This window comes from Eucyclogobius newberryi, unplaced genomic scaffold (assembly GCF_026437365.1).
Source record: "Eucyclogobius newberryi isolate DKJ021-1_F unplaced genomic scaffold, fEucNew1.0.hap1 SCAF_7, whole genome shotgun sequence".
Lineage (NCBI taxonomy): Eukaryota > Metazoa > Chordata > Actinopteri > Gobiiformes > Gobiidae > Eucyclogobius > Eucyclogobius newberryi.
The window spans coordinates 22,995,609-23,023,446 of record NW_027316389.1 but is presented as its reverse complement, the minus strand read 5'-3'; the positions used below and the strand labels follow the sequence as shown (position 1 = coordinate 23,023,446).

Here is a 27,838-nt window from a genome sequence, read left to right as displayed (position 1 = left end):
CTAGGATTAGAAAATGTTCTCTAACTTTCATAGTGTTGGTTACAAATTAATCTAATATTTAATTTAAGATATTAAAACACAATTTAGCTTGAACTACTTTTTTTTTGAGTTGCTGTAACTAACAATACAACAATAATAGCTGGTGAGAGCATTTTTGATCTCTGTATATTTGATCAGGCTGAGATTTAAGAAGGCCAAGCACTAACATCTAAGAAATTTAACAAGTCAAACAAAATATGGTACATTTTTAGCTTTTTCACCCTCAGTGATTCAGATTAAATGAACTATCCAGAGAAGAATCTTTCCCACTGGTCCCAACACTTAACTGGTTGTAGTGACCATCAGTGTTGAGTGTATGTGTTGGTTGTTGGTGTGGATAAAGTGTTCCTGGAGGTTAACCTAACCCCTCCTTTAGTGGCACCACCACAGTAACCATCTCCAGATGTGCTCTCCGGCCCCATCTCACTCCTTATTTACAACCAGCCTTGTGACATCACTCCCCGGCCGTCCTCATGCCTCCCTTTAGTCTTTGCTCCTTCAAGTTAATACTTAAGCCCAGTGACCCTTAATCGCAGGCTCGTCAGGTTTACAGAAGTGAACAGGCTCGGACTTGGCGAGAGGCAGGAGTTTTCTATTTCTAATTTCAGGACGGCAACAACCAGCAAGATGTCGAAAAATTCAAGTATGTCCAAGATTTTTGCTTCTATTTTTGCCATTTTTACGTTCATCGCTATTGGGAGTCTGGTAGCAATGGTTATAATCTACAATATACGGTTAAACTATTTGAATCCGACGCCACCACCAACTGAGCCTGTCACCACACTGGCTCCACCACCAGAGATGCGCCTCCGAGGGGACATCCTACCCACCAGCTACCAGGTCTTCATCCATGTTCCCCTCTACACCAGGATCATTGAAGAAGTCAACGTAACCAGTCCTAATCAAACTTTCACTTTCAATGGAAATGTCACTATCCACCTGCAATGTGTCCAAAAATCCAAGACCATCTTCCTTCACAGCCTGTACCAGTTACTTTCCAAACCAGTAGTGATGGACCGAGATTCGAATAAGCAGTTTGAAGTGGAGAATTATAAATTGCACAATGATCAATCAGATTTTTTGGAGATTTTATTGACAGACACAATGGAGGTTGGAGGAAATTATAGTTTGTTCATGGCCTTTGAAGGAGATATCAGCTTTAATTTGGAAGGACTGTTTGTGAGTTCATACAAGGAGGGCAAACCAGAGCACGAAGAAGACACCGATGTGGACAGGTGAGTTCAGATAAACCAATTTAATTTATTGTAAAAAGCAGAAGAAAAAAACAACAACCTTTTTTTATTGAAGTTTTGAGTACTTTGTCTACATAACACTCTTCCCCTTTATTTGCCAAAAATCAGGGAGAACCATAATAGTTTGTGCCGAAAGAAGCATTGCCCTTTATGAGTCATGTTTTAACATTCCAGTCCGTTTACAGTCTCAAGAATATAACAACGTACATTACAATACGTACATTAATGATAATACAGATGTATCAGAACCACCTTTCAAAGGTGAAATATTATAGGCATACTTTGTATTTTATTTCTCGAGGTCAAGGGTCACTATACTGGCATCTGATAAGGTCAAGCAGGTGAACTGAGACTCAGTGGTGACAAAGGACTTTAATCACTCTGACTGGAAGCAATTTTTGCCTGTTATGCAAACTGAAAGCAAATCAGAAACAAAAAAGTATTTATCCACTTCAGCTTCTGTAGCTGGTTGAAGTAAAATAAATAGGTCTATTATTCATGTATTTATTAACAACGAGAAAGCTTTCATGTCGGGACCAGAAGTTTTGGTTTGAATAGTGCCTAACGTTATCATTCATTGCCTATAGAATCTTTTTCTTTTAAAATACTTTCATTCTGTACTACGGCTATTTTTCACTATCTCAATAAAAACAAACATCTTATGAACACATAGTGTCTAGCAACTAATTACAGGCTGAAAATCAAAGATGGATTGGATGGATTTGTTTGTAGAACAGAGCAAATTATTGAAGCTGTTGATGTCATGTCTGAGCTGATGTTATTTTTGTGACTTCACTGCTTTCATTGGTCGTGTTGTCACTGGGTGGACAGGTTTGTCTTTGGGCCTCCCAGCGGATGATCTCAGACATCCTTCCCAGTTGTACATGATAATGTCAATATGCTATTTTTTCTCAAATCTTTTGTTGCTAGAACAAAATGTTTTAGCAACTTCATGAAATCGAAATCAGATGCAATTTTTGGGACATTTGTGGCGCATGTGATGTATTATATACATTCTTAATGAATGCAATATTACCTGGGGTCGCACGATGTCTTGGGACTACACCCTCACTTAGGTGAACCAAAGAGCTGATCAGACCTGGGCCTGTCCTAGCAGTAGCCTACAGATCTTCCCACTCAGGTACTCTTCATATGAAGGTCTCTTCAGCATGCAGGTTCAAGAAGTTTTCAAATGTACGTGTCTTCTTCTACACTTGTGATTTGAACATGGCTGTATTTATGTAATGACAGATATCTGGTTGCCACACACATGGAGCCTACCAACACCCGGACAATGTTTCCCTGTTTTGATGAACCCTCCATGAAGGCCCGCTTTAACCTGACCATTATCCATAGGATAGAGACCTTTGCTCTGTCCAACGAGGATTCAGCAGGTAACTTTTACTTGTATCCAAGAATCTCAGTAAAAAGACTGAAACAAGTAAAATGATAGATTTCTCTGTTTTTACTTTTGCCAGAAACAAATATAATAGACGATGAATGGCAGTATACCCGCTTCCAGCCCACACAAGTGATGTCTCCCTACCTGTTTGCCTTCACTGTGTCAGAGTTCACTGCGAAAGACACTTATCCTCCGGATCGCAGAATCAAGGTATCTCCACTGGGCTAAACCAAATTGTTAATAGCAAATTATTATAATCTGGAGCAGCCTATAGCAACTAATGATGAGCATTGCCTCTCTACAGACATATGCACGGCCTGAAGCCACTGCTGCAGGGCACACGGCTTATGCAGCCAGCATCACAGGGAATATACTCTACTTCTACCAAAACTACTCCGACATCCGTTACATCCAGAAGCTTGGTAAGATACACATAAACGCCTGATAAAATTATTTTATCAGAAAATCAGTGGTGGAAACAAAAGCACTATACTAGTAATGTTTGTGCTTCTGTATTTGTACTTTTACATAAGTAACCCAATTGCGCACTTCTACTACTGAGTTTCAGACTGGGACAATGAGCTACGGATGTTGTTAAACTGACTTGAATTCTTGTACTAGTCGATTTTTTTTGGTTCATATATTTCATATATATATTTTGCATGTATTTGTTCATATTTGGTTCAACACATTTCTAATTTGCTGCCTATTATTAATCCAACTATTACCGGACATGATGAAGGGATAGAGTGGGTTATTTGTTATAGATTATGAATGTCTTTTTAATTTGACTGAAGTGCCAAATGTCTTCCTTTTGTCATTTCTACCACATTTCAACTGCCGGTAATACTGACACAAAGATATAACTTGTCTGTGGTGTAGACCAGGTAGCACTGCCGGATCTGGGCCCAATGGCGATGGAGAACTGGGGTCTGGTGATGTACCAGGAAGGAGCGCTCATGTACGAGGAGGGTGTGTCTTCTCAACTGCACAAGGAACTGATCGCTTATTTGATCGCACATGAGTTGGCTCACCAGGTCAGGCTGATATTATGGATTTAAGCTTCTTCCTTATGGTCAAAAAACATTTTCTTATTGGTGTTTCCTTATATGTTGTTCCCACTGTCCAAATCTTCTCATTCTCTTGGTCATTGTTTATGCTTTATAGTACTTGGAAGCTCTTGGTCTGACCAATGCATCCTTTTACATAGAAGTGTCACACTATAGTAACCTTTTACAGGTCCTGATACTTTTTCTTTTTAAACAACAGCCTCAATTTGACATGCTTTTATGTAGGAGGAAATAAGGACCGGGGCACAGTTTGGGAACTTTTTTAGTTCCTGCTCTGGGGCAGGTAGACTAGTTTCAAGTCTGGCAAGGAACCTTTTGCTAATACATATACAAGTACAACACTATTTTCTATGAAATATTTTTCAATCAATCTTAGATTTGGACAAACTGTTATGTGTGAAAATGCCTCACATTTAAAGGGAGTTGTTCCTTATTCTCACCGCGGGTCTGCTCCAGGTCGAACATTTTCTTTGCTTTAAAAATGCTCGCTTTAGATAAGACGAAAATAAATCAAGTTGTACTGAGGAGGACTAAAACATCCAAGATTGTTTCACAGGTTTAACTTTGAAGCAATAAATATGATTTACCATTCAGAGAGACCCACACACCATTATTTGCAGGTTTTAATAACACTTTATGTTTTGTCTCTGACAGTGGTTTGGAAACATGGTCACGATGAAATGGTGGAACGAGTTATGGCTCAATGAGGGCTTTGCCACATATATGTCCTACCTGGCCGTGGACAGTGTGGAGCCTTCCTTCAAAATGGTACAACATGGCTCAACAATCAGAATACACACCTTTGACAGTGTATATCTCTGTAATGGCTGACATGTTTGCATACATACAATTGATTTATTGCATATTACAAAACATTTAGATAGTTAACATACAAATAGAAAGGCAGAATAGTCAGCTTATGTCATGTCATTTTGTCTCTTCAGAAGGACAAATTTATCTCTGATGAACTGCACACAGCATTTGAAGCAGACGCCTTGGCCTCATCGCACCCCCTGACCCCTTCAGCCATAGAAGTCCAGACCCGGGATGAGATCATGGGGATGTTTGATCAGATCACATACAGCAAGGTACACACTGCGTTTATGTGACTTTATGAAAATTTTTGTTACAGTGGAAGCGATACAAGCTGCAGCTGTGTGTTTGTGTGGCAGGGGGCCGTGGTGCTGAAAATGCTGGCGGACGTGTTGGGAGAAAAAGTTTTCCAAAGAGGTGTCAAAGTAAGAAACTCGCACAGACTGTTATTGGAAGAGAAGCAGAGTAGATCCTAGAACCCTATTAATCATATGGGACATTTTTGCAGCTATTGTTCAAGACATTTTCATTATATCCGTAATAAATTGCACTGTTCTTTTATATTTGTATTCATAAAGGTAATTAGTTGACTCCATGAAATCTTCAAATAAAATGAGGTAATAATCTCAGTTTACAGTCAGAGTACATCTGATTCCAGTAAAGTTGCAGCTAAACCCATGGTGTAAACATGTCTTTAGTCTAACGAGAGCAGTTCTTTCTCGACAAATGGTATCAATTCAGAGCAGTTAGAGAATTTGAAGTTTGTTTATATGTGAAAACAGAATTAACATATTTACTGTAACAGTCGCATCTGGCATGAGTCTTTGGGACTGGATCCGACAGCTGGACCAGGAGGGAGACGTTTTACAAAATACAGTTTAACAAGTGATTGCAGTTTCCTTGACTTATATTTCTCCTATCTTGAAACTAGTGCATTTAGGTGTCAAAAGCAGCCCCAAGGCGTTAGCCAAAAATTGGAAACATATGCACACAAAAAACAAGAAATAAAGCTGTCACGCTCCGTTAAAAGAAGAGAACTGTGAACATTAAATTCAGTGAAATCATACATGTTGTGTATTGTGTGACGAGGTATTTGTATTTGAAGAGAAAGTTTAACAGCAAATGCAGTAAACTAAATACACATATTACAGTAAACTAAATTCACATATTTATTTTAATGTTATTTGCAAACTGTTATTGAGCGTGGAAAAAGTCTAATATAGTTACCGATTGTATCAGATATGATGATTTGATTCAACTGTGTGACTCACAATGGTCTCTGTAATGTGTCAAAGAAAGAAATGTCCAGTGAGATTGCATGAATCATAATGTTTTGTTTTTTAATCATTCTAAAATGTCCTGCGTCAAACCATATGACCTATTTGAATCTTTGAATCCAGATGTTCCTCACGCTGCAGTCCTGATGTGACCTCTTGCAGCTGTGATTTTCCTTGATCTGAGGAAAGAAATCAATTGTAATTACTCAACTTACTCAAAACAAGCACTGTTTTTATGTTTCAGATTTATCTCGAAAGCTTCAGGCTGAAAAACACTGATCAATATGACCTCTGGGACGCCATGAAAAAGGTAATTGTGATGATATATGCAGTGTGTTATGAATCATATGTTTAATTACAATTAAAAGAATAATCATGTTGCACGTTTTGTAGTCCCAAACTGAATTGGGAGGTCATGTGGATATTGAGAAGGTGATGGACACATGGACCAATCAGATCGGCTATCCAGTCATTACCATCAACACCAGCAGCGGAGAGGCCTACCAGAAGCAGTTCTTGTTCAATGACACTTCTGAATCAAAGTACGTACATACAACCATCATGAAGAATATATCATCCATCCATCTTCTTTCGCTTATCCGGGGCCGGGTCGTAGGGGCAGCAGTCTAAGCAGGGACTTCCAGACTTTCCTCTCCCCAGACACTTCCTCCAACTCCTCCGGGGGGATCCCTAGGCGTTCCCAGGCCAACCGAGAGACGTAGTTCCTCCAGCGTGTCCTTGGTCTTCCCTGGAGCCTCTTTTCGGTGGGACGTGCCTGAAACACCTCCCCAGGGAGGCGCCCAGGAGGCATCCGGAACAGATGCCCGAGCCACCTCAGCTGGCTCTTCTCGTGTGACTGAGCTTCTCACCCTATCTCTAAGGGAGCGCCCAGCCACCCGGCGGAGGAAACTCATTTCGACCGCTTGTATCCGCGATCTCCTCATGACCATAGGTGAGGGTAGGAACGTAGATTGACCAGTAATTCGAGAGCTTTGTCTTTCGACTCAGTCCGATGCAGCGACTGCATCACTGCAGCCGCTGCACCGATCCGCCTGTCAATCTCACGCTCCATCCTTCCCTCACTCGTGAACAAGACCCCGAGATACTTGAACTCCTCCACTTGGGGCAAGGACTCCCCACCCACCTGGAGAGGGCAAGCCACCTTTTTCCGGTCGAGAACCATGGCCTCGGATTTGGAGGTGCTGATTCTCATCCCAGCCGCTTCACACTCGGCTGCAAACCGTCCCAGTGCATGTTGCAGGTCCGGGTTTGATGGAGCCATCGGGACAACATCGTCTGCAAACAGCAGAGATGAGATCCTGTGGTCCCCAAACCGGACACCCTCTGACCCCTGACTGCGCCTAGATATTCTGTCAATAAAAATAATGAACAGAACCGTTGACAAAGGGCAGCCCTGGCGGAGTCCAACATGCACTGGGAACAGGTCTGACTTACTGCCGGCAATGCGAACACAGCTCCTGCTCCGGTCATACAGGGACCGGACAGCCCTGAGCAAAGGGCCCCGGACCCCGTACTCCTGGAGCACCCCCCAAAGGACACCCCGAGGGACACGATCTCCAGATCCACAAAGCACATGTGGACTTGTTGGGCAAACTCCCATGAAGTATAGAGCTGGTCCCCTGTAAACGGCCTCAGGAGTCCTACAAGCCAAAGAAGCCTGAGAGGACTTCTTCTTCATCCTGACGACATCCCTTGCCTCCCCCGGGATATGGGAGAAGCTCTCCCGGAGGTGTGAGTTGAAGACCCTACTGACAGAGGGCTCTTCAAGACGATCCCAACAGACCCTCACAATGCGCTTGGGTCTGCCAAGTCTGTCCGGCTTCCTCCTCCGCCAGCAGATCCAACTCACCACCAGGTGGTGATCGGTTGACAACTCTGCCCCTCTCTTCACCCGAGTGTCCAAGACACGCGGCCAAAGGTCAGATGACACGACAACAATATGGACACCCTTGTGCTTGAACATGGTGTTTGTTATGGATCAATAAGTGAACACCGCTCAGGTTCAGATCGGGGGAAGCCGTTCTTCCCGATCACCTCTCTCCAGGTGTCACAGTCATTGCCCACGTGGGCGTTGAAGTAGAGCAGCAGAGTCCACGGTTGGTGCACTGTCCAGTACTCCTCCCAGGCCTGTCTCCAACCTGAAGGCGTAAGGGTGTGTAGGGAACCCCCTGGTTCACTGGGGTGAACTCTAATCTGGCGGCTAAGCCAACATCAGCCCGCTATCTCTCCCCCTGGAATGAATATATCATTGTTTACTGTTTTATTATTTGTGTTATAACTAAATATTATATGATGTGTGTTTGCTGTTTAGTCTTTTGTGGCAAATCCCTGTGAGAGTAGCATCCGGCTCTGGTCTATCAGCTCTGGAGTGGATATTCACCAAAACAGGTAGCACACAAAGAAGAGTTTCCACAACCTTAATTAGAAAAAATTAAAATGCAAATTAAAATAAATTTTAATTGTTGTCGTTATAATACTTTTTAAATTTGTTAACAGTTAAAAAGGGAACATTTATATCAAAGAAAGGAGAGTGGATACTGGCCAATGTGAACTGTGCGGGATACTACAGAGTGAATTACGATCTGAATAACTGGGCAAGGCTGATGAACGAGATGGAGACGAAGCCTCAAGTGCGTATGGCGTCTCAAAATCCCACAAACACTCTTTTAATTTGATCTGGAGAGTTAACACAACATTTCCCCATCCCCAGAACATTCCGTTGTTAAACAGGGGACAGCTTATCGATGATGCTTTCAACTTGGCAAGGTAATGTGTCCTTAAAGCAGCGGAATATTCTCTTTCTCATTGATAATTGTGTATCTTGACCTGGTTTTTAGATGGACTAAATCTGCTCACATTTTTTGCATTTTCAGAAAATACATGATCCTTTACACTAACACAAGACAAGACACTAACCCTAACCATTAAAATGTGGAGAATTTTATTTATTTATTTAATTTTGTATTTTTTTCTGAATATTGGAGTTGTGTGTCTGCAGGGCTCAGCTGGTCGGTGTGTCTCTGGCTCTGAACTCCACTCGTTTTCTGTCCAATGAAACAGAGTATATACCATGGCAGTTTGCAGTGAAAAACCTGCATTACTTTGTACTGATGTTTGACCGCTCCGAGGTCTACGGACCCATGCAGGTGCTCAAACGCACACACTATTTGGATTTTTTAAAATCGATTGCATTCATGTTATTGAATTGATTGTCAATGAGCCAATATTTTGAACCTTATCATAAGCAATTAGCTCCACAAACCTTTCATGAGAAATATTTTGGTTTAAAATCTTTTTAGCGACAATTATTACAATCACATCTTGGGTTGAAAACTGGCATTACATTCTGAAACTATATGGTAAAAATTGTATTTCAATCAATATACTGATACGTTTAATCATCAATGTGCAATTCGAGCAGTTAAAATACAGTACAGGGGATGGTCGATGCATATTTTTTTCATGGGAGTTTATCAGTGTTCAAAATGGAGGAAACAATTAAAAAGGCAAGGGTTAAGAATCATTACAGCTGGCTAACTAAAGTAAACTTGTTTTGGACATTGAGGACAGTTTTGCTACAGAAAGTGACTGGAGCGGCCGCTGATTTCACCATAGAATTCTGACCAGTATATAATAATATACAGGTGCATCGAAGACAGTCACAGAAGTTACAATGGTTACACTAAATGCAGATACAAATAATATTAATGTTGCAGCAAATACTATTTTCCATGTCATTTTATTTTATTTTTTTAACTTCATTACTTTCCTCATTCGTCTCCTCTTGTAGTTGTATCTTCGGGATCAAGTCACAGGTCTTTACAATTACTTCAAAGACTACACAGACAATTCATCTGTCCCAGAGGACCACACCTCACAGTAAGGAACCACTCCAGAGACTTGTCCATTAGAAATTATACTGTGCTTAGTTAGTTAACAAACACACTGGTCTTAACCACAGGAGCAACCAGTTACTTGCCATCCGAATGGCCTGTGGCAACGGTCTCCCTGAATGTGTCACCATGGCCAAAGATATGTTCAGTTTCTGGATGACCAACAACACTAACAGGTAGGATATTTGTATTTCTTATAAATACTACATTATGTTCACCCAACAATGAAAGTGAAATGTTTGCTTAAATTAGATGTTGTTAATTGACAACAACAATTTGAATTTTGTTTACTTCAATAAACCCAAGAAAATACATTGAAAATAATGACAACATAATTTAATTGATTTTTGAGTGTTATTATTATATTACAGTTTATAATTTGTAATAAGTGAGGCAAACAGTAGGTGCACTATGTCATTTTTCTGATGGAGGGTCCTGCCACCTGCTCGTCTCAATATAGTTTTGATGGCAATATTTTCGTGTGATTTGAGTGCACATTTGAACATCAACAAAAGCAGGTATTTTACGTTTGAATGTATTGCCCTCTGTAGGATCCACCCAAACCTGCGCTCGGTCATCTACTGCCAGGCTATAGCTGCTGGAGGCCTGAAAGAGTGGGAGTTTGCATGGGACAAGTACCAGAGCTCCAGTGACACGTCGGAAAAGGACCAGCTCAGAGAGGCGCTGACCTGCACCAAGAAGATCTGGCTCCTCAACAGGTCAGACTGTGCATGACCATTTTAACTAACCACATTGCACCACGTATCCAAAGCTTGAGAATTGTAAAAATGCAGAAATCCATTCCAAGAGATATGTTCATAAGTGTTCAGTGTACGTTCCTCATGGGTTTGGATCTAAGGCTGGTTGAATTTGTTTAGAATTAGACAAACTCCTTGAACTAACAAGGGAAATTACTTGGCCACAGCAAATAAATGGTAAATATAATGGCAATAAAATGAAAAATAATTAAAGATGGCAAGCGACTTCAAATAAGGTGCGAAAATCCAGATTTGGTAAAATGGTAACTACTGTAAATTAAAAACTAGTTCCAACAGTGAACTTGTTGGTTTTGGACAATTGTGTTAGAGTTTCAGCTAAATATTTGTTGTAGCAACAGCGTTGGCGAGTAAGATACATCATAGCCGTCAATGATTCAATTTACAGTTAGAATGATGAACAGGTGATATTGAATGACTCTTCCTGTAATCCGACAGATACTTGGACTACACCTTGGACCCTGACAAGATCCGTTTGATGGACGTGTCGTCTGTAATCACCTCAATTGCCCTGAACGAGGCGGGACAGGCCCTGGCATGGAACTTCATCAGAGCCAATTGGAACTATGTCAGCCAACTGTACGTAACTGGGCACCCAATAGGTCACAGTCTTCTAGAAATGAAAAGTTATGTTTAGAATTTTAGCTGATAGTTATGAATATGATGTTTACAGTGGTCTTTGTTCAGTCCTGCTTTAAACCTTGGTTCTTCATTGATCAGTTTAGTTTATTGGTTCTGGTTTTATCTGATATAGACGTTGTTGGTGAAACACAGAATAACCAGTGGAAGGAAAAGTCCTACAACTTTAAAATGGAATTGGGGAAATCCAGTTAGTGTTTGCGTATTATTTTCCAAATCACAAAGTTTTTATCATGTTCCACAAATACAGCCTTGAAACCCAAGCCATGACGCAAGTAGTTTGGTTAGAGGTCAACGATACACACTTCTTTATATTTAGGGAAAATTACATGCAGCGATGGTGGAAGCCACAACATGTGCAGGGTGGAGAGGCTGCAAAGACTAAAATACCACACATAAAAATCCAAATTATTGGACAAAAATCAGAACCTAAACAGAGCTGTTTATAAGTGACTGCGCAAAAGGTTTAATATTGACATCCAATTATTTATAACAAGGTATGTATTCAGTATTAGAAATATGTTTTTGAATATAGGATTATACAAAAGGCACAACTGGTGATCTGAAGTTTTGAAGTTAACTGCTACAATATGGAAGTAGTATGTTTTACTGAAGAAAAACTGACCCGTGCTGGCCAGTGGGGCAGTGGTTAAGGGTGTTTCACATGTGGTTGCTTCCACCGAGGCATCATGGGTTTGACTCCCAGCCTCGGTCATTTGCCCAGGGACCCTCTCTCTCCCCATTTCATGTCCTGTCTAAACAACTTGTTATCTTGACTTATCAAGATGAACTGAAAATGGCTACCTGTGAGTAATGTTTCTATTGAAACCCCTTGTTTCAAGTCTTGTTGTGACTAAGGGGTTTCAGCAGAAATATCTTTCATATCTTTATAATAAAACTACCTGAAGTCACGAATCTTGAGTAAACAATCCCAAGGTAATAAAATACACTTGATTAGCACATCACCAGTCCAAAGGGCAGCTGTAAATATTGTGCCTAACCTGCTTCATGAAGCTCTGTATTCTCACCTGTTGCCAGGGGATTGTGTAAACGGAGATTTTGTTTACACAGTACACATTAAACACAAGCACAATATTAATCCACTTGGAAAGCTGTGTCAATCTTCCAGGACATGGCAAAAATCCTGGTTAAGGTATCTATTTTGACATAGTTTATGGTTCAATCAACATATTTAAATAAATCAACTTTCTTTCCCCATCTATGCCTTCACTTGTTTATGTACCAAGTATCACACGTAATTGTAGTTCAAATGAATAGTTTTAAATCTAAATATGTTGTATTGGAACAGGCACGCTGCCTACCTGATTGAAGAGGTTACGGGCAGATTCTCCACATCATTTGAACTGGAAGAGGTAAGTTTGTATTGCCTTTACTTTACACAAAGTTAAAGAATCTTCCTGTCACGAAGCCCAAGGTAATTTATTGTGTATTTTCTTAGTCATAGACACACCCTGATATCCTATCAGTTTTATCTAACAAAAACTACTCTTTGGATTGTTGAATACCATAATTATAACTATAGTAGCAACCTACCTAAACAGTATTTATGCTGCTACAAATCTTCACGTTCCTGATTCAATGTAGATGTGCACCTTATTTGAGTTTAAATCTCCCTTTCTCCGGGTCATAGTCGCTGCATGTTGGTTTGAGTGCATGTACATATGTGATGGTGCACAAACATTTGTCAGTCTGCCTCATGACTATGTCCAAAACGTACCACCACCAAGTTTGACATCTTTGAACAGCTTTGTTTTTATGCTTACAGTTGGAACTCTTTGCCACAAAATATGACCTTGGTTCGGCATCTCGTGCGGCGCAAAAGGCTATCGAGCAAACGAAGGTGAACATCCAATGGGTCAGTGAGCACAAAAAGACTGTGCTGGACTGGTTCCTGACAGAGACCAGTTAACTTTTTCAGGCTACGTTTTTGCACTTGTACGCCATATCAAAACTGGAACTAAACTGGGGCAAGTGTGAAGTATAGTGTATGTATTAAAGTACAAAATGCCTCAATGTCCACACAGTAATTTTTATCAATTCTTTTGACATTTACAAAATAAAATCAGATTTTATTTTTTGTACCCACCACAGAATGCCTATGTATATTCATATGTGACCTATTTATACCCGTTTACATTTATAAAATGTAAAATAACTGTAAATTGATATCGTCATTAAAATGACTTTAATTACAGCTGTCAATATTATTCTGTAAAATGTTATTGCATCAATATAAAAGAGATGTTTATGTCATCTCTTATTTATATAAAGAAGTGTGTATTGTTGTGTGTTAAAGACTTTATCCAGGAGATCTTTTGTTGCACCAAACACAACATCAGGGAATTGCAATAGCAAATATTTTCAGTCTTAAGAGATTCATAAGATTTAAAAAAAGATTTTCTGCGAAGCCGAGGGTCCACATCACATGTGACCAGAGCAGCACTCCAGTGACGTGTGGGAGGTTGTTCAAGATGGAAATGTGCTTGAGCTTGAGCCACGAACTGAGAGGGAGATTCTTCAATCATCCTGGGAAACACACACACAGACATGTGTTTGTTTGCATCACAATGGGTAGTAAAGAATAGAAGAAAAAGTAGAAGTAATATGCATGTGTGTTGTGCAGCAAAGTGTTATGTGTAGATTCAGTCATTGTTGGATTTTGTGGTTGGCACAAATCATGTGCCATGATTTTAGGACTAATTAAAATGTTTTACACCCTTGGTACAACCTGGTTCATTTATTCATGCTGGGGGAAGACCCAAAGAGTAAATTGGCCTATGTCTGTGGCCTTTTGGGCAGGTTTCAGTGCTCACCCATTCTTCGTCCTCTGCTCCATCTCCTTCTGCCTTTCCACTGTCAGACGTTGCTTTATTGGCCATTATTTTATCAGTCCATGATGCTCCAGCGTTTTCATCACCAGCAAAGTTACATTTTGTTACAGTGCCACCATCTACTTTTGCCAAGGAGACTAAAACAAAAATATATGGGTTTATCATTAGCTATATTATTAATTAGTACATCCACAATAAATTGTTTTCAGAAATACATAAGAAACTTACATATAAAAGGACTGTTTCCTTTAGTTTTGAGGCGTATTTCCTGCCCAGTCTTCAGCTCTGTCTTGTCCATCTCAGACTCGGGGTACCAAAAGGCCCAAGATCCATTTGGTTTTTGTTTGTCTGTGATTTTGATCAGTTCACTTTTATTGATTAATGCTGAAAGGTCCACCTCCGAAAGACGATCCGTCTCACCTTTGGCTTCAACCTCTGTCCACACGGTAAAAGTGAAGATCAGATGGTCAGAAAAATAATAATCAGATGACCCAATAATTATATCAGGTGTCAAAAAGTAGATGTTACTTTTGACGTGTCATTTCAATAATCTGATAAATCCAGAAATCAAATAATGATCAGATTTTTTGTGTGCATGGAAAAATATCCAATGCTTTGTAGAAACTGGTTCTATAATGCATTATAAGTTGACTGTCCCAATGACTGAATCAGTGAATCTATTCCATTCATCAGAAGTCAAGGCTTTAGTGTGCAGCATATGGACGTGTTTACCAAATTTCACACATGATCGAGCATGTTAACTTTAGTTTATAGTTTAGTTTGAATTTAAACATTTGGATGAGTGAAAAGAGTTGTACAGTTATGTCTGTGTACTCACTATAAGAGGACATGAGGAATCCTGTGTTGACCTTCTTTGTGTCACTAAAATTTGGCTCAATCTCCAAGCCTTTGGCATCAAACTTCCTCTGGTGGATACGAGTGGGCTGGACATACAGCACATAAAAGCGGTTCTGAGAGATAAAAGACAAGAGATTGAATACATCCTGCATGTGTTTATTATTAAGTCTGTCTAGAACACTAGCACTGAGGTGTTTTGAGGTAAAGATCCCTGGGTTAGACCTGGGTCACAGTTTTTTTTTCATAAATAGTTGTATTTGAGTTGGCCTATTATTTACACTTCTCTTAGATCTGATCCTATTCTTATGATTCACGCAGAAGATCCCACTAATGTCACTGTTCTATAAACACAAGTGGGGCTGCAACTGACTATTATTTTGCTTATTGAATGATCCTGTCTTGTTTTGACTATAGCAAAATAGCAAAAATATGTTTTTATGCTCTGTCAATTAGCTCAACCAATATTAAAGCAAATTAATTTACCGACCCACACAGGCCATGCCATGGGCCAACATTCTCTATTCAAAAAATGCATTTCTTCTTTCTACAAGAGGAAAGTCAAACTTTAAAGATGTATTTACCTTGTGGTTGTTTACGTCAGTGACAGTGTGTCTGGACACGTCCAGCAGCTTCCCCTCCAGAAGAACTCCATGTCCACTGTGGATGTCAGTCAAATCATTAGGTGAGCAGAGCAGTGCTTAGTGCTGCAGGCCTGTTTAGTGCTGCAGGCCTGTTTAGTGCTGCAGGCCTATTTAGCCTGTTTAGTGTGATGTGTGATCAGGAAGACCAAAACGAAAACTGTCAACAAAGTCACAAAAGTAGGGTTTATTGTGGTATTTCAATGTTACCTTTCGTACGATGTCGGGGACCAGACGCGGTCAAAAGTCTCGTTGTGCACAGGCTTATTCTCTAAAGAAGTGTTCTGATAAATTCGACTCATTTTGACAAACAGTAAAAAATATAACTTTCCCACGACTTCCTGCTGTTACTTCCTGTTCCTGCAGCAGCGCGAGGCGCGCTCGTTTTATCCATGGATGTGTATTTTGGATGTATTGGTTTTATCTCCCTGGAGCTGCCGCGGTGTCAGAGACGCTTCAATGATGTTAATATTATGTATCTTTGTCAAGCACTAACTGGGCTATTATTTAGCAACAAACAATGCTGCCTATGGTGTGTGCCAAAAAGCTCAGAGCAAAAGTGGACAACAAACAATCAATACAATTATTTATTTAATTTTAAATATTTACATTGGCATTAACATATATATTATACATTATAATATAATCCCAAATATAATATAATACATTTAACATAAAAACTGAAAAAAATCATGATGCATAATAAAGTCCCTCAAAAGCTGTGCATGACTATTTCCTGTCTGACAATTGTCCAGTACATTCCAATGCAGTTTCCTCTTTGGGGACTATTTTCATGGGTGGTCCGCAGATCAGAAGTGTGCTTTACAGATCTATGTCACAAGACAGAAAACAACAAACAGGAATTAAAAAAACAGGCCTACTGTTATTGGACAACTGTAAACAGTTTTGATTCAAGATATTGTCTTGATGTGTAGGCTATGACTTGTGTTTGTGGCATTGAAATGTACACACACTCTCACCTTTAGAGATCATCGTCCCCTCATCCCTCTCGACTCCCACTGATGTTCTTAGCTGTAAACAGGAAGCTTTTTAAGTTTGGCGTTTGAGCAGAATAGGGTTCCAAAAAAATAAAACTGATCTTACATCTAGAGTAACGTCCAAGCTGGATGTTGAGCCAGATGTTGCGTCTCTGAATCCAGCTGCCGGGAGTCTCAACTTCATAAAGAACATCTCTGAATTCTTTGCGTTGAATCAGAAACTTTTTGCACACTACACACACATAATAGACCATGTATTCTGAAGGATGGACCATGCTAGCTGATAGTTATTCTGTTTTTGTAACATGTGTCGCACCTGCCACCATGCCGGCTGATACAGGAGAGCTGACTCCCAGAACCTCTTCACTTGGGAACATATGACAGAAGTCCTGGAGCATGAGCAGTCCAAAGCCCCTCCTCCTACACTGTCCCCTCACATATATAGTGTCCAGAACAGGAAGCTCATAGCATCGGCTGGTACAGTTTTCACACAAACTGCCTGAAAGTACATTTACCAGTCAAATTTAATATATTTGTACACAAAGGCCAAATTAACGTTTTTATTTTATCTTTATTTTTCCCCTCCATTCCTTATTAGGAAATGAGAGGTTTTGTCTATGGGAGTTTTTGTTTATAAGAGTTCTTCTATTAATTTTAAACTTCCTATAAGTTATCTGTCCTTTTCCTCTGTCTCTACCTGCGTTGCAACAATGAAATTTCCCCATGTGTGGACAATAAAGGAATATCTTATCTTAACACCCTTTCCATATATAAGCATTCTGTGCATGTGTCTGTTATTCTGTAATAGTATAATAAAAGTAATGGCTGTCATGGATTCAAAGCATTAATTGTGTGAATCATGAGAAAGGATTTATATTTATAGAAATCTGTGAATATATCTTGATGATTTACAAATGCATTGAATAGGTAATACCTTTATTCTTGAAGCTGTAGAAGCCCACTGCCTCTCCGTGTGTCCAGAGCAGCTTGCAGTTCTCAGTCGGGCCATGATTTGAGAAAAGTTGCTCCTCGCCAAGAGACATATCCACCAGCTGACTGAGAACCAGCACAAGCACTCGCTCCACAGTGGACTTCACCTATACAGCGTTAATGTACAATTAGCTTGTGACATAAAAGTAGAAATGATTTGACTGAGTGTGCTTTCAAATGTGTTGTCAGTTGTTCAGCTCTTACCACCTCCAAGCCGTTTCTAGATTTGTTGGATGTTCGTAAGACATCATTTACATGCCACCAGTTTCCACACAGATACAATGCAACAACTAGAACATAATGCAGTTCAAATGACCAGAACTTTGTTTGGTGTTGATTTTACGTGTACCTTGTCGTGGTTCCTCGGGTAGATGAAGAGTCAACAGAATACAGTCAGGTTTGTCATTATTAAAAAGCTGAAGCTGCTTTATATTGCATGCTGTTATTGCCACCTAAAGCAAACACGGTGAACGATTATGAGTGGAATCCAAACACCACTTACCACTGATATTACAGCTGTAGTCACTGCAATAGTTTGACCAGACAGATTCAGGATGTTTACCTTAGAATGTGTCGATGAATAAAACCACTCAGTGTGAGCTGGTTGTGACTCTAAAGCAGAAAGGTACTTGGTGGATGCATTCAGCTCACTGTCACTCACTGATCCCAGGTCTACAGGATACATGGCCTGGACAAAACAAGATTGTTAGCAGATCTATTAAGGCAAGCTGGATAAATGTCAATAACTTGCTCAACCGCGTGTTCTTGTGTTTCATGGTGCAAATGTGATATAACCATGGATCTATGATATTATGTAACCTATAGACGTAACAGCAGCTCTGTAACTCATTATATGTGCAGCTAACTTCTGACAGGTGACCCAGGCCAACGTGTCCCCCTGAGCAAAGCATGATCTAAAGGCGTGAAAAGATGAGCAACCGTGAATTAAAATCGTGGTTAATTAGGTTGAACAGCGCGTTGATATCACAGGTAAATAAATACGAGGCCTACCTGGACTTGAAACTTCGCTCTCGGACACACGCAGCGCCGAAAAGATCGACCGTGTGTTGTTTTGTGGTTTGCAGGGCCATCTGCTGGTCACACGTGGATCATCAATCAAGTTCACGAGAAACACAGACCGGAAATAGATAGCTGGCTATTTACTGTCTATCTAATTAATGTACTGTACTGCTATGTATGTAATGTAATGTTATGTAGGCTATTCATCACTGACCCTATTACGCCTATTATTGCCATCTTATTGAGACAAGTCAGACTTCAACATTTTCTCTGGTGAGTTGAAAGCCACATCTTGGTCAAGCCAATGCCAGCTTATTTGCATGTTCTTTCTTATTTTGAAAGGTAATTACCGGATGTGTATGTTTAATGGTAGCACCGTTTCACATACGTCCGCGGCGGCTAGCATTGAAGGGCCTTGAAGTTGGTGGTAAATCATGTTGCTCAGGAGGGGTCTCCGCACGTTTTCAGGCCTAAACAGTGCGTTTCAGTGTCGCACCTTCAGCTCTTGGAACTACTCACGGGTGAGTAAGAGAATACAGTCGTGGGCAGCTCCTCATTCAAGATAAGAACTGCAAAGTCAGAGCCCTACGTGACCACAACAGTGCCTCTCTGTGTCCTGACATGAACTATCAAGATGACATGAGTTACTGCTGTCATACAATCAATACTATTTTGACTTGATGGTATTTTCCAGTAAGCTTATCTAAATATGTTTCCTTATAACTTGTTGAATTTGCTACCTGTTTGATAATAAAAAAAAAGAAAATAAAAGATTGCTATCAGACATGAGTCTTTATGTGTTTTTATGCATACGGTTGTGTGTGCAGAGTTTGGGTGTGGAGAGTCTTTTATCCCAGTTCAAGTCCATCTGTGGTGAGGATGGGGTCTCTGTGGGGGAGGCAGTGAGGGAGCAGCATGGAAGAGACGAGTCCATGCACAGGTCAGTGTCAGAGAAATAGCACAATGGTGAACATTACGATTTTTGCTTGGCTTGCTATTTCATGGCTAATTATTCTGTTTTATTTGGACTGCTGATAATGCTTTAAAAAGTGGGTTAGGGTTAAAATGTTGTGGTGTTTGCAGATGTTGTCCTCCAGATGCAGTGGTGTTTCCTCGCTGTGTGGAGGAGGTCAGTGCTTTGGCCAAACTCTGTCATGTCAACGATGTGCCCATGATTCCATTTGGTACAGGCACCGGTCTGGAAGGAGGAGTTGGGGCACTGGAAGTAAGAAATATAAAAAAGTGCTTAATTAATATAATTGATTGTTTAAAGTGCTTAAGTATACTTTATTGGCAGGGAGGAGTTTGCTTCAGTTTAAGAAAAATGGACAAGATCTTGGATCTGCACAGGGAGGACTTTGATGTGTCAGTGGAGCCAGGTGTGACCCGGAAAACTCTCAACACATATCTGCGAGACACAGGCCTCTGGTTTCCAGTCGGTCAGTTTCATTCAACTTCTGTTTTCTTCATTGTAGTCTTTAAAAGTAAGTTATGGGTACACATTTGAATCATGAGAAGGTCAGAACCCAAGGCGTCATTTGTGCAGTATGTCGTTTTAAACTAAATACTGTGTTGTTTTACTTAGTTGACTGAATGGATGTGTGCTGTAAACACTGAGATGTATAGGGTTCTTCATCTGTCCCTGTCTTGAGATTGCAGATCCGGGAGCAGATGCATCGCTGTGTGGAATGGTTGCCACCAGTGCGTCTGGAACAAATGCAGTTCGATATGGCACAATGAGAGAGAATGTACTGAACCTGGAGGTGGTGCTGGCTGATGGGACCATTATACACACTGCAGGGAAGGGCCGCCGACCCAGGTAAAAATGCATACTGTACTTGTACTGTATGTAACTATGAATCTAAAGCCGTGTTCCTGCACAGAAAGACAGCAGCTGGCTACAACCTGACAAACCTGTTTGTTGGCTCAGAAGGCACTCTTGGCATTATCACAAAGTCCACTCTTCGTTTGTTTGGGATCCCAGAGGCCATGGTTTCTGCCGTATGCACCTTCCCTTCCGTCCAGGCCGCTGTGGATAGCACTGTGCAGATCTTACAGGCAGGAGTGCCTATTGCACGCATTGGTAAGTTAACATGGGCTGTTTAATTGACACATTTTAGTCCAGACTTGCCCTCATCTTTGTCATAGTAACATCAATGTTTGTTGGTGTTATACTCGCCATTGAAATGATGTCTCAAGGTGGTGCAAAATCAAAAACCCACAAGTAGCCTCTGTAGCGACCTCAAGTGTTTGTTATTGGCTGCAAGAAAAATGTGTGTGCGTGGAGTTGAACCACCGTACAACTAACTTTGGTGTCCGGCTACATGCTGAGAATGACTTAAAAATAAAAATGATATTCATCTTGTCTGCTGAACACTTGCAGTACTAGTTTGTGTACTTTTCTTTATCAGAGTTTCTGGATGATGTCATGGTGGATGCCTGTAACCGCTACAGTTCCCTGTCCTACCCTGTCAATCCCACTCTCTTCCTGGAGTTTCACGGCTCTGAGGGCAGTTTGAAGGAGCAGGTCGAGATAACAGGTGAGTTCAGCTAACCTAACCTGACTTATGCTGCATTTCGGGTCTCCATGGAGATGTTATTGCATTAAAAGTATCTATCTTATATTTTGACAGGGTTTTTAGAGATAACTAAAAGATAACTTGACACAAGATCTGAGTTGTAACTTGGCTTGATATTGTTGTCTACTTTCCTCCATGGAAATAACTCGGTCTAATGCCATTCTGTGGAGCATTCCAGGAAAGGCAATAACATTTCTATGTGGACAAGCAGGTGGCAGTTACATAGTGTACCTTTTAATGTGAGGCTCTATTTAGTTACAGATTTTGTTGGCTGTAAAAATATTGATTAACTTAAAGTGGTATCACTATAGAATACGTCCGCTGAAAAACTAAAACGTGCCTTTGTCTGTTGTATAGAGGACATCACACAGACGAATGGTGGCTCAAACTTTCAATGGGCTCAGGATGCAGAAACACGTAACAATTTGTGGGCTGCCCGTCATAACGCCTGGTATGCCGCGCAGGCTCTCAGACCTGGCTGTAAGGTAAAGCAACTAACTGTCATTCCACGCAAGCGACCATCAAACCACTGGTAATGGATGTTTGCCTCATCGTATTTACCTTTTATTACACTGTACACTTCTTCTATTATAGCTCTTGCATCTTCAGTTTAAACTACCAGCTTTCATTTCTCCTGTTGACAGTTTGTTACCACTTGACAACCTGAAATGGCTCACTCAAGTGTTTTTGTGCCTTACTTAAGTGATGTCCTAAATTCAAGTGAGTGACAATTATTGATGTTCTAATTGTCTCACCTTCTGTGTGCCACAGGCGTACTCCACCGATGTGTGTGTCCCTGTGTCTCAGCTGCCCCAAATTATAGTGGAAACGAAGGAGGATCTCATTAAGAGCAATTTGACAGGTGGGCACTCATTTGTAATAAATGCAAAACTGCTGCACAAACTCATAGATACAAGTTACGCCAGAATTCCTTTCTTGAGCCTCTATGACCACTGTCAATCGTCACCACACAAAAGTCCCATGTGGCCTTAAGCCAACCGATCTGTCCTGCTTATATTAAGTTGGTTAATTTTTAACCTGTGCTAAAGAGTCGATTTTGTCAGTGACAGTGTGCTTTGAAGCCTTTCTCTGTTAAAGATAGATGCCAAAGTATGATTTGCAACATAAAAAGTGATCTTCAATAGAAAAACGGCAATGTCTTTGCTAAGGTTAAGTATACTGTATGCACGTATTAACCTTCATTGTAAAGCTGTTTTGTGTTGAAACACATCAATTATTTACTAAATAAAATCTCCACTGATACAAGGAGTTTTTCATTTTAGTTCAATTCAATATAATGAATGCCAATGCCTTGTTTCCAGGTCCCATAGCTGGCCATGTGGGAGATGGGAACTTTCACTGTCTCATGGTGGTGGACCCCAATGACGAAGACGAGCTGCACAGGCTGCACTCATTCACCGACAGACTAGCCAGGTACAAACTCATTCCCTTTTCTCTCTGGGGTCTGCCACAAAAATCATCTGTCTTTTTGAATGTAGCAATTTCACCCCAATTTAGCTTTGAATTTATGGCAGATGCCATCTGAACTGAGAAGATTTTGCAATGTTCAAACAAATCACAGTTTGATCATTGCATATTAAAAATATGAATGAAATAGTGTTACAGTTGTTTAATAGCTTGTCTTTTTAGAATTATAACTAGTACATAACATTCATGTGTGATGAAAACAAATGCTCTGCAGTGGGATGGATAAATATTCACTGATCTTTAAACAAAAATACTATCTTTATAACTGAGCTGTAACATGATGCTGATGTTCTGCAGGCGAGCACTAGCCTTAGATGGGACGTGCACAGGAGAACATGGCGTGGGCCTGGGGAAGAGGAACCTGCTTAAGGAAGAGCTGGGATGCCCCACTGTCCTCGTGATGCAGGCCCTAAAACACACACTGGACCCCAAGAACCTGATGAACCCTGGCAAAGTCCTGCTGCCGTTTGCCATAGAGTCGCGACAGGGTTAGGAATGATGTATGATATTTATTCAACCTTCAATGAGCCTCATTCATGAACAAGATTGTACTTAAGACCTTCTTACAAACATTTTTGGCATTCAAAAAATGTGTTCCCCCCCTCCTCGCTTCATTGCGTCGTCACATGTCCTGTGGAGCCCATATTTGTAAGTTTAGAGGGTGTTTCATAAAATGAATATGTATGTGATGTAAACGAGTGACATGGTGTTTGTAGCTGGATGTTCTCTCATCTTAGGGTGGAAGTTACAATTTCTATGAAAACGTTAATGGATGATGCCCATTGTTACACTCCATTGCACCGTTGCATTTTACTATGGCTTTCTGAAACCAACTTCATGGTCAGATAACATATTTTGTGTTTGGACTGTTTTTTGTTCTAATATTTTAAGTAATTTGAGAACGGTTTTGACAACTTGGTTTAGAGGTTAAGGAACACTTTATTGTCCCCTGCTTTTCAATGCTGCACGGGGACACAGCTCTCAGGAGGACTACTGTTACTGGTGGAGTTTTAACCATGCATGTTTTGGGTTGATACAGGGATGTTTGTCTTTTCTATTAATTAGATGAAACCATGGTATTCTTTTAATCGCTGTTGTACTATAAAACAATAACGATTAAATATTGTCATTAAATGATGAACTAATAAAACTATTAAATCTCATGCTGAATGGTCTCAAGTTGATGATAGTTGTTCTTACTGCCACAAGGTGTCAGCAAAGATCCGTGTCTAATGCACTGAAGAGGGTGAAGCATTTTGTGAATTGGCAAAAGTGCATACAATTCTGATGCATGAGGGACCGCCTTATCTGCATTCAATTACAGAATGATAGCAACATGCAATTGTTCTTCGCATCTTACAGACAAGACGCAGTTTCATTGCTCATCCTGTGCAAAATACATATTTCTCCTCCAGGTATATACAACCATAGACTGTACAACTATGACCCATATTTGGGCTTTTGTCGGAAACGTTCTGCACTGCGCACTTGCACATTCACTATGACTTTATCGTCCGTGTAGTTTGATCATGTTTTTTTCCTTTGTAATAAGCGCCATTGAGGCTTCTGCAGCCAAGATGTGTTTGACGCTTGACGGGACAGGTGTGATGAGAGGACAGCATGTTTTCCATTGGAGCTGAAGATAGCTACGCCACTGCACCTGCTGGCAGCTGCCACACCTCGTCATCCTGCCGGAGAGAGCCTGTGGAGTGGTAAAAGTCCGTCTCATTCAGAGGCTCATACTCTGCGCGGTCTGTTCCACACGGAGCCTGCGCACTGAACGCATCCATTGTCTCGCCAGTTACAGCCGCGGAGACAGCGGCAGCGGCGACAGACAGGAGCCGAGAGGAGCTCCATCAGCTCGGCCCGGCTGTGCGTCACAGTCTGCCCACACCAAGTCTCGGACAGGACCGTGGCAAGGGCACGCGCCCGCAGCGTCACTGTTGTCAGCGGCACAGCGGACAGCAACAGTTGTCACGATGTGCGCGTCCAGATGAGGAGCGAGGAGCGGAGAGCACTGCGGCGCTGCTGCTCGGCCCGCTCCGCTTAGGACCACCCCGGGACCAGCCCGGGACTGGAGGTCCGGACCTCTGAGGGCGGGCACTCAGCTGTGCGCGGGGAGAAAGGTGCCTCCAAACCACTGGTAGCCTACGGCAATAACGGTGCTTCAAACGCGGTGTGGTGCGGGGGTTGAGGGGCTGGCCCATGCACCGCGCGGCGGGGACACGGGAAGAGAGCTGACAAGCCCGACACAGGGACTGGCGCGGAGGCCCACGGAGCGACGCTGAGGGGAACCCCTCCTGTATCCTCCAGAACCACACCGCGGTCTGTGGATGGGGGGCAAGCAGAGCACGACAGGACGGCCCCGGGGCACCTTTCCAGGGGTGTCTACGGATGACAGCGCGGTTCCCCCTTCAGCCCATTTTGGTCATTACCGGCCCAGCGGAACAATGGGCCTGCGCAGCCGCTCGGTGAGCTCCGTAGCCGGCATGGGGATTGATCACAGCGCAACGGTGCCCTTCGGCTTCTATCCCCCAAGAGGGATGGACTCAGAGAGAGCCGGAGGTGGCTCTGGCACCACAGCCCCGCACGGTACCGTATACCAGGACACTGGGGGCGGAGGGCATCACACAGATGGGGTGCTTTATCTGGGGTCCCGGGGGTCGCTGGCTGACACCTTGCCCCTGCACATCACGCCCCGCTGGTTCAGCGCACACAGCGGTAAGACAACTCCCACAGGGAGCACCCACAGGGAGCACCCACAGACCGTCTCAGATAAAACGTTTTCCTTAAAATCACAATCTTTATGAGCCCAAATATGTTTGTTGGTTTAGGCTTAGACTGCTGTTTTTATTCAATTTGCCACACCAAAAGACACAGTTCCACACTGACACAGGAGTGATGAAGGCTGCAAGTTAATGAAATAAATTATACAAGACACAGATTTCACAAAAGCCTGATATGCAAGGCCATAAGATATATTGTGTGCCTGTTGTTTTACCTTAACACAACACAAACATCAGCAGACCTGCAGTAATAGGCTACATCCGTTCTATAAAGGGCAAATGTCATGTGAATCTCTGCACCTAATCTTTCATCTTTACGTGCCATTACTTTATTGCAACTGCACTTTAAAAGTTTAAACCATAGACTTGTTAATTGTCTTACTGTCTGTCAAATGTAGCTTGTATCGACACAAACCTAGGCAGTTGCACGTGCAGGTTGGAGCACAGATATCCTTTGGCCTGTGAGTACGCAAAGCTCCGGTTTATATATAATTGATCTACCTCAAATGAGCGTAAAAGGTCAGAATATGCATGTAAAGTGAAGCAGGGCGCCTCTGTCGTCACCGTCACTGTTGCAGCGTCTGCATAGGTCAGACCTTGTTGTGTGAAATGACACTAATAAGCCTGGTGCCAAATCTGGTTGAGTCAATTAGTCAAGAGATTAGAGAGAGCAGAGGGGGAGGAGACCGACTAAAGCATGAGAAACTGTGAATACAAACAGGTTCTAGCACATGTTTCAACAACCCAGTCCTAATGTTGGAACCAAACCATTCATATGTCTTATTTAAAGTTCCATTATTTGCTGACCAACAAATCAGTTACCAGTATATCAATACAAAATTAAGTATTGTATGGGAAATCAGTGGTCTTGTGTGGCACTAGATTTGTTCAACCCTTTTTTGCCTTAGTTTAATATGAAGGAATGCTGAAAATGTTACTAAACCAAATAGACATTGTATTATTACACCTGCTGATGGGGATGTGGCGTTTGTGCCTGTTCCAAGCCTGACAAACGGAGAATTGCATGAATAAGTCTATCACGGCAATGGCAAGTTAACCAAAATAAATAGCTGTACTACATTTGCTGTTTAAAATGTCTCCGTTGTGCTTGCCCATTCTTTTATTCTTCAATTTCATGTGCTATTCCTTGTCTGCCTGTATGAACAAACATCATTCCCCTGGCCCGTGTTGAGGCGCAGAGTGGCTCATTGCAGGAGTGCCACCATCACCACTGATGTTGATGTGCCTGTTCCCAGCGGACTAAGTTAATATCAGGTGTCAAATTGGAAAGGAAAAAAAAAGAGGAAGGTGAAATGGGCAGCATACACCTGGGATCTGCAGGGAGCATAACGCAAAAAACAACAACAACAACAACAACAACAACAACAACAACAACGTACTTATGATACTTATTTATCTGCTCTCTAGATAGTTGGGAGAAACTCACAGGCTGTTACAGTGTTATTGTTATGGGGTTAGAAGTGGATTAATAAAAACAATATCAATGGAATTTAACCACATGAGTGATATAAATAACACAGGTTGTCTTTTCATTATGGCACCTGTGGGTGTAAAATTGCAAATTTTGTACACAGAGAAAATATAAAAGCTGGAAGAATGTGAGGTTATTAACGGTGAAATGATTGGGTTATGCAGTGTTCCCAAAGGCATGTCGATTGATGAGCCCAAATGTGTCTCTATAAAGCGTGAGTGTCTTGATACAGTATGTCAAGCTTGAAACTAGACCAGGATGATCAAAGTGCTTAGTTACTCCAAAGCCAAATGGTGTTGCCATCAATAACTTGAAAGAGAATAGAAAGAAGAAAATGAACTACACGGAAGAAATTTGGTTTATGAGGAAGCTTTGCTGCAGACCTTTGTGGTATCGAGAGCCAGCCCTGCCCACTCAGCAAACTGAAACAAAATGGTCAGGCAAGGATTATGTAACATGAACACATATTTATATTTCTTCTTCTTCTCACTTAATTTGTAATTGTGATATACTGTATAAGAGCATGAAAACTTGTTAGATATGTCAAGTACTTCCGCTTTCTCCCATAGCCAGATATGGTTTGTAATTTTACAAGAATATGACAGCAAATGTAGTTGGAATTGCATTTTCTGAAAAGGTCCTCTCTGGTCAGACACACTTCTTTAAAAAGACCATGAGGATTCGAACCCAATCGTCTGACCCATATATTATTTTTCACTAGTTGTCTTGGACAGCACTGTGGTGGTGAACCCAGGCATTAAATCTATGAATCAAATGTTTGATTGCTTCTATTTCTACATTAGTAGTTTGTTTGTCTAGACTTAGTTTACACATGCTCTTGTCAATTAATATTGGATTAACTATATTATAGTTTAGTCACAATGCTACAGTAATTTCAAACTTTATTCAGAATAAATGGCGCAATCCCAAATAATTTCTAATACAAAATACTGG

At 41.3% G+C, this 27,838-nt stretch overlaps 5 protein-coding genes across 6 annotated transcripts in view; 3 read left to right on the top strand and 2 right to left on the bottom strand.

The window, feature by feature from the left end:
• The first annotated feature begins 257 nt into the window (after positions 1–257).
• Positions 258–13,190, top strand: anpeplb (alanyl (membrane) aminopeptidase-like b). The gene is made up of 20 exons (XM_072436025.1): positions 258–1,274; positions 2,544–2,686; positions 2,771–2,904; positions 2,999–3,116; positions 3,577–3,731; positions 4,419–4,532; positions 4,709–4,852; positions 4,937–5,002; positions 6,099–6,164; positions 6,248–6,396; positions 8,187–8,263; positions 8,372–8,505; positions 8,586–8,641; positions 8,874–9,021; positions 9,666–9,754; positions 9,837–9,944; positions 10,320–10,487; positions 10,983–11,123; positions 12,493–12,556; positions 12,970–13,190. The coding sequence occupies exons 1-20, from the start codon at positions 667–669 to the stop codon at positions 13,111–13,113; spliced, it is 2,826 nt and encodes a 941-aa protein (XP_072292126.1). The 5' UTR covers positions 258–666; the 3' UTR covers positions 13,114–13,190.
• A 351-nt stretch (positions 13,191–13,541) lies between these two features.
• On the bottom strand, positions 13,542–15,920 carry arpin (actin related protein 2/3 complex inhibitor). The gene is made up of 6 exons (XM_072436027.1): positions 15,742–15,920; positions 15,475–15,550; positions 14,874–15,006; positions 14,264–14,470; positions 14,018–14,172; positions 13,542–13,730 (listed from the first exon to the last, which is right to left on the bottom strand). The coding sequence occupies exons 1-6, from the start codon at positions 15,831–15,833 to the stop codon at positions 13,722–13,724; spliced, it is 672 nt and encodes a 223-aa protein (XP_072292128.1). The 5' UTR covers positions 15,834–15,920; the 3' UTR covers positions 13,542–13,721.
• Positions 15,921–16,229: 309 nt separating this feature from the next.
• On the bottom strand, positions 16,230–18,602 carry fam169b (family with sequence similarity 169 member B). Of its 2 annotated transcripts, XM_072435003.1 has the most exons (9): positions 18,531–18,602; positions 18,082–18,207; positions 17,869–17,971; positions 17,724–17,809; positions 17,464–17,626; positions 16,846–17,028; positions 16,636–16,761; positions 16,512–16,563; positions 16,230–16,361 (listed from the first exon to the last, which is right to left on the bottom strand). In XM_072435003.1, exons 2-8 carry the CDS (start codon positions 18,202–18,204, stop codon positions 16,532–16,534), a joined length of 816 nt encoding a protein of 271 aa, XP_072291104.1. In that variant the 5' UTR covers positions 18,205–18,207; positions 18,531–18,602; the 3' UTR covers positions 16,230–16,361; positions 16,512–16,531. The 2 variants fall into 2 exon arrangements, with proteins under 2 accessions (XP_072291104.1, XP_072291105.1); XM_072435004.1 differs by lacking the exons at positions 16,230–16,361; positions 16,512–16,563; positions 16,636–16,761 and having other exon boundaries at positions 16,778–17,028; positions 18,459–18,560.
• Positions 18,603–18,920: 318 nt separating this feature from the next.
• Positions 18,921–23,689, top strand: ldhd (lactate dehydrogenase D). Its single transcript, XM_072435339.1, has 11 exons — positions 18,921–19,060; positions 19,367–19,479; positions 19,623–19,764; positions 19,837–19,978; positions 20,199–20,358; positions 20,423–20,622; positions 20,951–21,079; positions 21,476–21,603; positions 21,890–21,980; positions 22,441–22,552; positions 22,904–23,689. Exons 1-11 carry the CDS (start codon positions 18,974–18,976, stop codon positions 23,097–23,099), a joined length of 1,500 nt encoding a protein of 499 aa, XP_072291440.1. The 5' UTR covers positions 18,921–18,973; the 3' UTR covers positions 23,100–23,689.
• A 542-nt stretch (positions 23,690–24,231) lies between these two features.
• Positions 24,232–27,838, top strand: part of znrf1 (zinc and ring finger 1) — a 31,942-nt gene continuing 28,335 nt past the window's right edge. The window contains exon 1 of the mRNA XM_072435742.1: positions 24,232–25,327. Within this exon, the coding sequence (XP_072291843.1) occupies positions 24,940–25,327 (388 nt within the window). The 5' untranslated portion in view covers positions 24,232–24,939. The remainder of the gene's footprint in view (positions 25,328–27,838) is intronic.

Excerpts from the sequence above, each read along its gene's own strand:
- fam169b (XM_072435003.1), bottom strand. The coding sequence starts at position 18,204 with ATGTATCCTGTAGACCTGGGATCAGTGAGTGACAGTGAGCTGAATGCA. Across the intron at positions 17,810-17,868 it reads ACCCGAGGAACCACGACAAG|TTGTTGCATTGTATCTGTGT; the intron begins GTACACGTAAAA and ends ATTATGTTCTAG. Across the intron at positions 16,564-16,635 it reads GCTTGGACGTTACTCTAGAT|CTAAGAACATCAGTGGGAGT; the intron begins GTAAGATCAGTT and ends TCCTGTTTACAG.
- anpeplb (XM_072436025.1), top strand. The coding sequence starts at position 667 with ATGTCGAAAAATTCAAGTATGTCCAAGATTTTTGCTTCTATTTTTGCC. Across the intron at positions 4,533-4,708 it reads TGGAGCCTTCCTTCAAAATG|AAGGACAAATTTATCTCTGA; the intron begins GTACAACATGGC and ends TTGTCTCTTCAG. Across the intron at positions 9,755-9,836 it reads CCAGAGGACCACACCTCACA|GAGCAACCAGTTACTTGCCA; the intron begins GTAAGGAACCAC and ends TCTTAACCACAG.
- arpin (XM_072436027.1), bottom strand. The coding sequence starts at position 15,833 with ATGAGTCGAATTTATCAGAACACTTCTTTAGAGAATAAGCCTGTGCAC. Across the intron at positions 15,551-15,741 it reads TCCCCGACATCGTACGAAAG|TGGACATGGAGTTCTTCTGG; the intron begins GTAACATTGAAA and ends TGACATCCACAG. Across the intron at positions 14,471-14,873 it reads ATTCCTCATGTCCTCTTATA|AGGTTGAAGCCAAAGGTGAG; the intron begins GTGAGTACACAG and ends CCGTGTGGACAG.
- ldhd (XM_072435339.1), top strand. The coding sequence starts at position 18,974 with ATGTTGCTCAGGAGGGGTCTCCGCACGTTTTCAGGCCTAAACAGTGCG. Across the intron at positions 19,061-19,366 it reads GCTCTTGGAACTACTCACGG|AGTTTGGGTGTGGAGAGTCT; the intron begins GTGAGTAAGAGA and ends TTGTGTGTGCAG. Across the intron at positions 19,979-20,198 it reads AGGCCTCTGGTTTCCAGTCG|ATCCGGGAGCAGATGCATCG; the intron begins GTCAGTTTCATT and ends TTGAGATTGCAG.